We start from the raw sequence: 13,461 nt of genomic DNA, 5'->3' as shown, positions 1-13,461 counted from the left end.
TCTAAATGGCTCTTAAACACATCCAGGGATGGTGACTCAACCACCTCTCTGGGCAGCCTATTCCAATGCCCAACCACTCTTTCTGTGAAAAATTCTTTCCTAATGTTCAGTCTAAACCTACCCTGTTGGAGCCTGAAGCCATTCCCTCTCGTTCTGTCACTAATTACCTGTGAGAAGAGACCAGCACCAACCTCTCTACAGTGTCCTTTCAAGTAGTTGTAGAGAGTGATGAGGTCTCCCCTCAGCCTTCTCTTCCTCATACTAAACAGTCCCAGCTCCTTCAACCGCTCTTCATATGATTTGTTTTCCAGGCCCTTCACCAGCTTCGTTGCCCTCCTCTGCACTCGCTCCAGCACCTCGATATCTCTCTTGTATTGAGGTGCCCAAAACTGGACACAATGATATGAGGATAAACACTTTTGAATCATCAGTCCAGATGTACTATATTCAAAAGTTTTAAGAGAGCAGGGATCTCATCTGAACGACAGGTTTTGGTTTTAATAAGTCTTGAGTGCTATGGTTCTCTGGTTCCAGAAAGAATCAATGTACAAAAGATGACTGCCAGCTTTACAAAAAAGCAGCAAGTGAAAAATACCTGGGGCTTATGATGAGTAATCAGCTGGGCCAGGTCTCTACTATGATGGCAAGGCTATAAGATAAATGCAAGTCATAGACATGGGATGAAAATGTTAAACAGAAAGCTGTACATACAGGCTAAAGAGAATACAACTACCAGAGGAGACTAGAACCTTACTCTCATAGAAGTAGGTTTGTTTCTATATTACAGCTAAAACCAAATGTACCAGCACAATCAGAACCTATGCTGACTTGTGCCTGATGAGGATATAGTCTATAAAATAAAAGTGGGTATCTGTGTGCCAAATATACAGAGAGCCAGGTTTTCTTCTTTGATCTGTGGTACGTAAAACAGTTAACTGAGGACCAATTCAGTGTCATTTTAAACTATCGTTTACATAACACAGTTAACTAAAGATCAATGTAATATTATTTTAAGCTCTCAGTTATGATCCTGCATCCCCTCAACCACAATGCTGAAAGACTGATGAATGTAACATAAACAAAACAGAGTAAGTATGTGCATTCTGTAAAATACAGTACTGAAGTTCTGGAAATATTTCAAGTATTTGGAACTCACTGGAGCATGTGCTTAACATGCTACACATATTTTTCTAAACTTTCCCTCATGTATTACAAAAAGCCTTCTTCATGTACGTCTGGAAAAAAACTCCACTGTTTTTATAACATATTATTAAATTCTCACCTGATTTCTGGGGTGTTTGCTGTTCTGATGCCTGACTGCATTGTGATTGATTAGATGGAAGCCTGGTTTTTTTGCTATTGGAATAAGAGGCTGCCTTTTGGCTTGTCTCTGGAGGGTGTAATCTTACTCTTTTAGCCTGGACTACTTCTGTTTCAGTAAACTGTGAAAGCATGTTGGTCATTGCATTTCCTTCTTCTCCATTTTTTTCAGTGCCTTCTGTTCCACTTACTCCAGCAAACACTCCTTCATCTGTTTGTTTAATAAAAGAATTTAAGAGTATTTATGGCATAATAGTAATTTCAGAAATTATAACTGATATTAAAATGAATGTCAAAATGACTACCTAGTCTATGTTAAAAAATGCCTGCAGTAATACACTCAATTTTTGAAAATACTTTAACATAAGAAACCCTTTACCTACTATTTGCCGTATGTTAGCGTACTGAGATTGAATCAAAATAATTCAAAAATTCTTTTATGAAAATACGACCTTTATTGTTTCTTAGGTATTAAAAACAGTAAGGTACCTAAGAATTTCATTCTAATTATTGTGGCCACAGTTTGGTAAATACAACAGAGACCCGGACATAAAACAGCCCCCAAAAATACAAAGCAAAAATCTAGTTAATCTGGCATAGTGGACTGTACCACAACACATTCCACGTGTCTGCTATTTATTAATGGCAAAATACATTCCCTGAAGACCAACAGATGGGTTTTTTTTAATAAAATACAGAGAATGCTTACAAAAAACTCACAAAATCATTAGTTCCAAACAAAACATGGCACCTGTTTTCTGGGAGGTTTCCTTCTGCATGTTTTCCACCATCTGAAATGAATAAGGAGACTTGCTGTCTACATTAACATGACAATTCAAATCTGCTTTTGTGCTGGTCTCCTGAAGAACGTCTCTCTTTTGTGTAATTTGAAGTGTGCCCTTCTCAGGGAGTTGTAAAGCTATAGGCTCGATCGCTAACCTACTAGCATTTTCAGTTTCCATGTAACATCCTTCAACGCTTTCTTCTACATTAAGTAGGATCCTCCCTCCTTTCTGTGGCTGTGGAGCATTTTGTTCAATGGTGCTTTGTACAACACTGGTAGAATTATAAGGACTTCCAGAAACACTTTCTCCATTAGTAGCTGCTAAAAGCTCATGTGCTAACAGTGATTCTGCATTTGCTTGAAGTGTCTGTTCAGTGCAGCTGGTTCCATCTTCGGACGTATTAGTGTAAATGTTTTTCACTTCATTTACAATAATTTGTTGCAATATGTCTGTGCTGTCTGCACATACTGGTTCTGACTCATCTGTCTGTAAAGAAATCTGTTCAAACAAAGGTAAAGAGAGTTTTAAACTTAGAGCTGATCCATTAATTTTGTTTCCATCAACATCAGATTTAACTTGATTTGTCAAGTTTTTCAAAGAAATAATTTGTGCTGACGGTATTCTCGTATTGGTATTTAGAGTCCTGTCCCTTAAACTACTACTGTTTTTCTGCTTGAGACTATGTTGATCACTGTCATAACTCTTGACTTCCTGTTATAACTTTAAAGCAGATACATTATGAGAGGAAGTCAAAGCAAGTACATACTGACTGAGAATCAAGTTCTGTTGAACTAGTAGTCTGAGAATGCTGTGCAGACACTATTTCTCCAGAAGATATTGATGTGGGGCAAGGCAAACTGGTGATCTCCTCCCGTTACAACAGAAGTTGCTGAGCTTCCACCAGTTATGCCCCTTTCTTCTGTAAATGGATTTTCACTGTTGCCACTGTTGAATTCATGTTCCTGTTGAAATTCCGTCTGACTTAGTTTTCCTACAACATTAACTGGGATGCAACAATTATGATTAGAAAGAGCAACAGCTGTGGCCCATTTCATTAAGTCCAGCATCAGGGAAATACATCTTCTGTAATTTAACTGTTCCTTGACCTAACCATGAAGTGCCTCTAACATGAGACATTATTTCTGAATAGTTTTACTCTTGGCTGTAGTCTCTGCCATAAGAACAGCAGATCTATTTGTCTTTTTTGAACTTGTATTTTTTTTTTTCATTCAGTTTTCTGCCTTCAGAATCCTGAAGAATTTTATTTTTGTGTATTTTAACAAATTTGTTTTTCTGCTTTGCTCATTTTTAGCAAAACTTCCTTTGATGCTTTAGTATTATCATGTTGAACTGTGCCTTTAATTCTATCTATAAAACAGGCCATATACTTAATCTCATTTTCTGGTAAATTGCTTTATTATATACTAAAAGAAAACTGTGCTATTGTAAAATCAACTTATTTCCTCTGCCTGTGCAGCTTTATAAGACAGCAGGACAAAGAAATTAGGGATATATGCATATAAAAGCCTAAAAATTAATGGGTGAAATTCAATGATAAATATTACTCAAGTGCTTTACACTTTCATTTATTTCGGAAAATTGAACCGGTTTCAAATTAATGCTCTGCCTTTAAAGAATTAAAACTACATTGCTTCTGTAGTCATATACCAGAGCAACATTTTCACATTTCTGGCAAACCTCTCTGCAATGATTCCAGGAAATTATAAAGAAAGGGAAATAACACAGCAAAACCATGCAGAATTAACTCATGCCAATCTCACAATAAAACTGCTCCAAAGGCCAATGACTAACTAGAATTATCCTGTTGCTTACTTTGTAACTAGAGATAGAATCAGAACACAAACACCACAACAACTCAAACAACTACTGAAATCATCAGCTGCAAAGCCACAGAAATAGGTTTTTCCAATTAAATGTTTACAACACCTTCTGCTTGGAGAACATCCTTCATCAATCAACTAATTTTTTAAAGTGTAATCTAAGACTACACACCAGGAATGCTGCTATAGCATAACATTTCTAAGGACACTGGAGGCTGCACTACTGTGAGTAACAAGGACAGTTATCACAACCACAAAAATCTTTAGGAAGCAAGAATAAAGTGCTTGTGCACACTGTTTCAGATATTACCAGTTATCATTGCTCCAAGGGGAAAAAATGAGAGGGGGAAAGCACATCTTTTAATGCCAAAAGCTATTGTGCTATACGCAAACAATGACCCAAGTGAGTGATCATGGTGTCTTGTCTTCATGCGAGGCACCAGCCTCCCCATTTTAGTGAGGTCTCATGGCATAACTGTGCAACCCTGTGCAACAGCAGCTCCCCCAACCTTCGAAACACAACACAACCTACCAAACAGAGGCAAGAAGCCCCTACCCTACTGCTACAGGCCAGGCTACATCTTGCAGCTTCAGTCAGGTTACTGTAAGTACAAAGAGGCACTGATATACCATGCTTGCTGTAACTTACCTCTGCAGCACTTCCAAAAACTCAGCAAGAACCACTGTCTGTGAGAGGCAACTGATTGCCTCTGCCTTTCATCTCCATCTTATCCGAAGTACCAGTAAGGATCAGCAACTGCTTGCCAAAGAATTGGCTTAACACTGAATATCACTCTGTCTCAGTCTCTGCTAGGTATGAAGCATCTAGTACACTATGTGCTGGTTTTGAAGCACATTTCAGAAATAGTCATCTGCACACTGCTAGCAAGCCCTTAACAGTTCAGCATCAAACTAACATTAGGATTCTTTGTAAAGATGTACCTGGTGCAGGTTTCTATCCTCCACACTTTGAGTATTTAATATATTCTTTGAATCATCTCTACCTGAAATGAAAATGAAAGACAGAAAGAAATCAGAATTGAAAAGTGACCACAATTTTTTACTTTACGTGTTCTACAGTTTGGTATATAACATTACTTAGCACATTTAGCTATCCAGAAAAATTATCAAGCCATAAGGGTTTCATTAGAATCTAAACCATAACAATATATAAAATACATGAAAAACCTTGTAGTCTGATCTTTGTTGCAGATGGCAGCTTGTGCAAACCAGGACAGGTGAGAGTAAAGTATGACTTTATGATTCCATATTTTTTTGAAGATTAGTGACCTGAGCAATTCTTTCCGAAACTTAGAGGAGTCACATTTCCCTAGCCTCTCACAGGCTTCCCTGATCGTCAAGAGACTTTTCTGAAGCCAGTCCTGGTGGGATGACAACCTAGCTTACATCTTTCCCTGTATAGCATATTTGGGCTGGGAAAGGGATGGAGTAGCTAAAGCCAAGTCATTGATGTAAAAATAAGCAGGGATATTCCCCAGCACCAATTCAGTGCCTTGCTGGTCATTTGCTTTAGCTTTCCAGATACTCTCTATGCTGACAAAATAGCATGAAAAGGGTATAGCAGCTACCAAGACCTTACCCTCAATATTAATATACTTAATCCATGCAACTCCATGCATTTACTTCTGGCCAACATGTTCTTAAACCTAGACTAGCCACGCTACATTGAAAAAAAATCTAGCTCATCACCCTTCGTTATTTTGTACAGCAACATTAACCCCAACCCCAAGATTCACTAAAAACCCATGCTGGTACCAGCCTTAAGTTTAACGGTCATTTCACAGCATGGCAACTCTTTCTCCGCCACTTCAGGGAATCTGGCATGCCAGATGTTATCCCTAGCCTTAGCATCACTGTTAGTCCACTGCATCCTGCCAGTCTTAGTCCTAAATTAAGCCAAATGGCACAGCTATTGAGCACTGATTAAACCAAACCCTAGTCCAAACCATAATTTTGAACATATTTTTAGCCCACCAATCTTTGTAAGGCTCAGAATATCGAGGTCACTCTAATCATGGGATGTCCCAAATACAGTAGTCCCTCTCAGGCTAATCTCTTATAGTAGCCACCAAGTAGCCCACCAAGTTTCAGTAACAGCAACTAGGTAGTAACTTTCTAGCAGCATGCTGGCTTCCAGCTCCTCCTGTTTGCTGCCTACGCTGCATGCACTGGTGTAGAGGCACTTCAGCTGGGCTGTCAGCTGTGCCACCTTTTTAGAGGAACACACCTCATTCCTTTGAGGTATTTCCTTGGTGTTTCCCTGTTGGCTTCTATTACCCGCGGAGCTCCTGGCTCATCTCTGTAAGACTCCAAGTGTGCTCCAGTGTACCCAGCACAACTCAGAGCAACAGGCCGAGGGCCCTCACTAGCACCCCACGCCTATAACCTTGGTGTGTCATCCCACAGCTTGTCACAGGCAAGACTGATGTTATCCTCCTTCCCCTCCAATTCTAGTTGGAAGCTCAGTCAATGAGTGCCGCTAACTCATGAGCAAAACCCCTTTTTCCCCTTTGACAAAGGTAAATCCTATCCGACACCAGCAGGCCTGGTGCAGTGCAGACCATCCCATTATCAAAAACCCCAAAATTGTGGAGGTGACACCAGCCACGGAGCCGTGTACTAGTAGACTGGGTCCATCTACTTCTTCCAATGTCATTGCCAACAAATGGAAAGGGAGAAGAAAAAATCACCTGTGCACCAGATTCCCTCACCAACTCTCCCACAGCCCTGAAAGTCTCTTTTGATTGCCCTTGCACTATGTGTTGTGGCTTCATCACCAGCCACATGGAAGAGTAATAATGGGTAATAGTCTGAGGGCTGGGGACTCCTTCCAGACAGTCCACACTGGCCCACTGGTGTCCAAGAGTCTTAGTTCTAACACTAATCAAGGCTTATCATGTGGCACTTCCTTGTACCTGCTCATGACAAAGCAGCCTCTTCTGAACCTTCTTCTCAGTTTAGTTCCTAAGATGGTAAAAGATTCAACTCTTGCCTTTGCCAGAATGTTTACCTGCAACCCCTTGCAAACTCACTAGCTGTTACCTACAGTAATACTACCCTAGTCTCAGCCCTAATGCTAGCAAGTTAAGGATAAGCAGTTAAGGCTTGGCAACCCCTAAGATCTAGATCAAATCCTAGATCCTCCATTTTTTATCTTATGGATCCATCAAAATTCAGCCTCTGTGCCAGTTTAGAACCAAACTTTATCCCTAGCTCTAAGCCATAGCTCAACTACGAGCAAGTCCAGCTACGCCCCATCTTACATTTAGATAGGCTACAACTACTGTGCTTCAATTCTTCATTTCAAATTTAAAGGTAGCTCCAGCCTAAGGAAAAGGTGCACATCATTACCTTTTATACTTTCCCAATGCACAGCAACTGTGCTGGCTAAAGAGTGCTCACTGGTACTCAGGCATGAGACAATGAAGCCCATACTAGCAATTCTATATCCACTCCCAGCAAAATGGAATAAATCTATATATGAGCTTTGTGACCCACAGAACAATTCTACTCCATGAAGAAGGTGTTGAGTAAAAATAAAAGATGGAATGTAGATCTTTGAACTGGGTTTAGCAAAGCCTTGCATCAGCTCCTTAAACATTTATTATGGGACAGTTTTTTGTAGACTGAGAAAAGTTAAGGGAAAGAGACAGGGGAGGATCTTCTACTTCCTATCTTCCAGTTCTCAAACCAGCATCACCTCCGTAAGACCATTTTGATGGACAGCCTTAGTCTTCAACCATCTCCCATTATCAGAAGGCTGTCTGGGCCTAATTCATATACTAAATATGTGAACTAACATGCGAATTAGGCTTACTAAGACTGTTCTGCTCCCATTAAGCAAAATTATCTTACTTTAATTGGAAATCGAAACTCTCAAGGCTCTTTTAAACACTACCCAACCCAGAATATTGTGTATTTTTATAGAACTGGGTTTATTACGGGCACAGGATGTTGCATCAGGTTGTCCAAAAACTTTGTGCTATTAGGCTTTGATCCCGAATGCTTGAAACTCAACTAAATTTTAACTACATTGCTTAACGTTGCAATGTTTCAAGATGAATGATTTTTAACAGTATCATCTAGAAAACATTTTACTTGCATTTTATAGAGCCTAGTTCATTACGAAACTCTAGTAACTCCATATTCTGGAGCAAAAACTTGAAACCTGTTAAGGGGAGCATAAAAAACGCTCACTTAAGGGAAAGTACCTATTTCTTCCTCGGTGAAAAGTATCTGATACACTAATAAGCCCCAGAACAACTGAACCTGAAAATTGTTCAATTGATAATCATTAGAATTTAGCAACATAGGGGTTGCCAGGGTCACCGTGCATGCTCTAGACCAAGAAGAAACACAAGTTGTATTGCAACTGTTTTTAGCTCCCTCAAGGTACTGTGAATCAAAATTCAAATGGAGAGCAAAGACAGTATCTCTCCCATGCTGTCCATATCCTATGTGATGACATCCAGGAAATAAAAATGAGAAAAAAACCCACAACAGTTTAGGGTGTGGCAATGTCTTTGACACAGAGTATCACAAATGAAGCTGGATACCCTGAATTGCTTCAATCAAATTGTTAACAGCTGGCCACTATTTGTCATTCTTTTCTTTTGGTGCCCCAGATGAAGTAAAAATGCAAAATACCAAGTACTCACAGTTTTACAGAATCAAAGGAATGCTAAATTATGAAGCTACAGCTTCCTTTAAGATGCAAGGGACAAAATCAGAGTCCCTGAAAAATTAAACTGGAAAATCTAAATCTTGGCATGTCAAGTTGACCACTGAAATGGATAAAGAAAAACTTTAAAAAACAGTAAGTTGATTATTTAATTAAGGGACTGTTTTGTGATAGGCATGCACAGGATTGTTGAATTAAGGCTAATTAAACTTAATTGCATCACTTCGTAAATTTTTAAGTGTTTACTTTTTCTGCAAAATTTTCTAATATATTTTTATACCTAGGTCTATATATTTTCTCATGAACAGTTACCAAGTTAAACCAATCAAAATTTAATAATCTACTGACTAGTCACAAACCCACAGTCTTGTCGACTGCACAAACTCACCATAACTATCCCTCCTATTAACTGTTGAAAGCGAAATGGGGCAAACAGGATTTACAGAATTCCTAGGAAGGGCTTCTTGTCCTGAAAAATAATGCAAAAGATCTGTTGAACAGAAGAGTATCTTTCCTTTCTTACTTTGGCTTCACTTTGCGTTACAGTTAGTAAATAAATCTTCTGGAGAAACAATGGTCATTCAATCTAGTAGAAACTACTATCTCAAAAAAAAATTATCAATTAAATAACAATATCATTCAATAAAAGATGTCATAGTGAATTCCATAAGGAAACTCCAACTGAAATCCAACACACAGGAATATGACTTTGTAAAAGTGTGTTAAGTTTAGACCTTTTCCTTTCTAATGACGTTTTTGCAAAGTGCATTGTTGCCCACTGGATGATAAAACTTCTATTCTAGGTTGCAATTCATTACAAGATGAGCATTTCAATAGCTGGTTAGTTATTCAATAATTTCTCAATTCTTAGAAGTCAAACTTCTTAGCAGTCCTGTTGTACTCATTTATGTTTTAAAACTCTGCTTTGTGGGTAGGGAGTATTTACACTAGGATAGTGACTGAGACTAGTGCTATCAGGTTACTGTTCCCCGTTACTTCACAACCAGCTCAGCTTAGCCATTTCTGCAATGAGCAGAGTTGTTTGGGAATATTAGGCCTAAATGTAAAACATAAAATGTAAAAGATACTGGTTTTATTTTTTAGTTTATTATTTTACAGAACAAATGCTATTTCCCCTTATGCACTCATTAGTTTTCCATTTGGGTGAAATTGTTTCCAACACATAAATGAGCTGTCCTGTACTTCACTAGCAGTGCGATCCCAGCATCCCTTTATAAAGTGGAGAGGGGCATCCAGGCTACTGCCTCTTCCGAAAAAGAAGGAGGGAAGAAAGAAGGGAAGAAGGAAAGCACAGGAGGATCATCTGCAGGAGAGCACAATGCATGGCCTCGGCCATTAATTGATATACTAATGAAAAACCTTGGGTTTGCAGGGAGAAACAGGCCATATACACTGCCCTTCTCCACAAGCTGTAGCAGATGTGGCTCACTGACCCTAAAATTCCACCTAGGTGTCAGGAATTTTAAGTATGACCTTAAAATACAGTTCTCCTAGAGCCTGATGTCTCTGTTGTTTTGTGCACAGTGATATACTGTGAGCTCAACTAATTTCCAGCTTTCTTAAGTTCTTGACTCTGTATGGATTTTTAGAATCTAATAGACACAAGTTTACCTGGGACCTTCCTTCAGCTGAGCACACGGACAGTCCCCCTCCTCTACCTCTCCAGCCTTGCAGGACCTTAATCGTTTAAGATACTGCAGTCCCCAGTCAAAGCTGGTTTAAATGAGCCTAGCAGTTCAGGAGGGATTAAACCGCACAGACATACACAGAACAAGGCGCAGTTCTATGTTACACCTGACCCAATTTAACTTGTTACTTCAAGCAGACCTATTTCCCATCACGTCTAGCTTGCCTTCCCTACCACCTTCTGTCTGACCTTGTGCAAAACAAGTGATGCTTGCTGATCCAAAACGCAACCTTTTGTGGGGCTGTGTTTTCTGTAAATTATCAAACTAAGCTGACTCACAAACTCATGATAGCTAGGTCTGATGCTAAAGGGAGGTAATCCAAACTTGCTAGTTTGGATTAAAACAAAGCTACCTATATTGGCAGTGCAACTGATTCTGCAGAAATCATGCTAAAAAACCAACAGCTTGGTTTTTTAGTGGAAGCTAGTAAGTTAATTAGAAATAGATGAGCATGTAGGCATACAACTTTAAATCTTAAAAAAGGGTGCCTCCACTAGGAATAATTAAAACTCTGCAAAAGAGAAGGGTTGTTAACTGGAGGTAGAATTATTCATATTTTCTAAGATCTATAATGTAGCTGTTACAGTTCAAGTATTTCCAAACTTTGGAACCTTTTAAATGATTGTAAGTGCACAGATAAATCCAGACTGAGTGGGCTTAGTTTAAAAACCCCCACCTTTCAAGACCCCAAACCTAATGGGGCCGGAGTGAGCACTTAAGCAAGGAAATTCTGTATTCTCCTACACACTTCCTCTGCGAGGCAAAGAATTTCTCTGTATGCGTATTCAAAGGACAAAAAATAGCAATCCTTCTTTCTAACAAAGCACATTGCAAGGAAAAATACTTCAAAGAGTGCTCCATGACCGTGGTAGTGACAGCTCTATAATCCTATATTTAAAACAGGATAACAACAGCAGCCATTCAAAACACAATGAGCTGGTCTGTATAGGTCAATTCTTGGGGATGGCACTGCCCTCAGAATGATGTTGCATACAGCACACCACATTATAGAAGGATATATAAATGTGTATCAGGATCTACATTTTCACTGTGCATGAAAATATTTTTCTTCTGCTCTTCAGAATACACTATAATTTTTTCATATATAACACTGATAAAAATCCTAAAAAAAATCATGATTCTTAATGAGTTTATGCAAACAAGTAAACTGTTAGGTTGCTAATATGTAGGTTTAAACAAGTGAGGGAAATTATCAATAACATTAATTATTATAATGAGTGTTTCTATCACCTTTTCAAAAGAAATCCATGCCACAAGATATTGGGAAGATTATAAATTATATTTGATTCAGTATAGTTCTTCAAATAAAAAATAATCTGTATGATAAACATCAGAAAGTATCTTACTACGTTTGTTTTCGATTCTCTTGCTTCTTCTTCTCTGGTCAACTTTTCTATCCTCATTCAGAGTTACTTCTTGGCGTATGTTGGTTTCTAGATCCTGCTTGTCTTTAGAAGTAGATTTCTGAATTTTGCTGACAAGAGAGATTTGCTTAGCATCAACAAAATTATTCTTCTCTATATCAATTGATGTTTATAGTAAAGAATATTAATATATTTGATTGTAAAAGGAGGTCTGTAATAGCATGCAAGTATATGGTAAAGAATATGAATATATTTGATTTTAAAAGGAGGTCTGTAATAGCATGCAAGTATATATTAAGTTAAGTAGTACTGAATAAAGAGTAAATCCGGAGAGTAACTAACTTTCAGATCTTTAAATAAAAGGTAAAACCTTTACCTTTTCATCATTTAAAGTCATTCATACAAGGAATGAGTACAGTATGCATTGCACTTGTTACATTAAGTAAAAAAAATAATTTAAGAATATTATGCATGATTTTATCATACTCAAAATCCTTAGCTTTGTTTCCTGTTGTACTGCCACTGTGAGACATTGCCTGCTGAGTCTCATCTAGTATTTGGCAATGACCGGAAATATGACCTCTGCACTTTCTTGAGGGTGTCTCTCTAAACTGCATCACTGTCCTTGATGTTGTTTGGACTGTTTCTGCACATGCTGCAGCCTCCACCGACTGTGAACTTGCCTCCTCAGTTTGCTTTTCACTAGAGGTGGCATTGCAGTAATCTGAAATTGCTTCTTTCTCTCTCTGCTGATCAACCACAGCCTGTGACAAAAAAAGAAATATTACAAGCAACTGGAAGCATGCAGTTAAAGCACGGGCTGTGTATGTAACAGCTCCAAAAATATTGCCTTGTAAATTGTATGTGTGCTTACAGACAATGAAGGGGTTGCTAAAGTGAATAACTGGAATTATACAGATATGAGAGACAGAGGTTGCCATATGAGAGGCACTCCTAAAGTAGTGTGTCACACCACGTGCCCCTGGCAGAATTAGAGAAGGGAATTAGGATACTCACAATCACAACTTAAATAACGAATCTAGGCTGGCTGACAGCAAACAGAAGTTGCTACTATCTGAAAGTTGTTTGGTTGGGCATATATGAAATGACTTAACGGACTCACTTCAGTCTCCTATGGACATGAGCTCCTGCCCTAAAAAATAAAGTGATGTTGAAGATGTCTTAAGACAGTCCATTTTATCTCCCTTTTGCAGAAGCCTAGAAACATGCACAAGATCAAGAACCATCTTTCACCTGACATTCAGTAACTCCCAGCTGAGAAGTCTTCTGGAGACACACCATCCCTGAGGTACAGCCACCACAGATGAGGTTCATTTCACTTGCCTTCTGCCTTCTAAAAGCCAGGCATCTAGATGACACTAGGCATTACTGTCACCCCTACCACTGGCGAAGAAGAGCTACTATCAGAGATGACAGTGATTCACCTCGTCCTAAGTTGTGCAAAGGGGAACCTAAATGACTGGTGTATACCAGAGGCTTATCTCTAACAGTTAGGGAGAGAAATCCCACCCTAAAGATATGTCATCACATGGGAGTTAATTTGAATTACTTGAGTTTATTCACTGTTCTAGTCAAGTGAGTGTGACGTGCTGCTGAGTATCACTCAAGTTGCTGGAACCTGGGTACTCACTAGCTTATTATACACTTGAGTAATGCTGAAAGCTCTCAGCGCACACCCTCAGCACACAACACACACAT

At 38.8% G+C, this 13,461-nt stretch overlaps 1 protein-coding gene across 1 annotated transcript in view; it reads right to left on the bottom strand.

The window, feature by feature from the left end:
* Window positions 1–13,461, bottom strand: part of ANKRD31 (ankyrin repeat domain 31) — a 57,191-nt gene that overhangs the window by 27,263 nt on the left and 16,467 nt on the right. Inside the window, exons 8-14 of the mRNA XM_074166333.1 lie at window positions 12,229–12,506; window positions 11,725–11,852; window positions 9,037–9,117; window positions 8,066–8,135; window positions 4,889–5,009; window positions 2,072–2,603; window positions 1,283–1,531 (exon numbers count right to left, since the gene is read on the bottom strand). Coding sequence (XP_074022434.1) covers window positions 1,283–1,531; window positions 2,072–2,603; window positions 4,889–5,009; window positions 8,066–8,135; window positions 9,037–9,117; window positions 11,725–11,852; window positions 12,229–12,506 — 1,459 coding nt within the window. The remainder of the gene's footprint in view (window positions 1–1,282; window positions 1,532–2,071; window positions 2,604–4,888; window positions 5,010–8,065; window positions 8,136–9,036; window positions 9,118–11,724; window positions 11,853–12,228; window positions 12,507–13,461) is intronic.

Source organism: Numenius arquata, chromosome Z (genome assembly GCF_964106895.1).
Source record: "Numenius arquata chromosome Z, bNumArq3.hap1.1, whole genome shotgun sequence".
Lineage (NCBI taxonomy): Eukaryota > Metazoa > Chordata > Aves > Charadriiformes > Scolopacidae > Numenius > Numenius arquata.
Note: the sequence above shows the minus strand (reverse complement) of the source record. Positions and strands in the feature narration are given on the sequence as shown.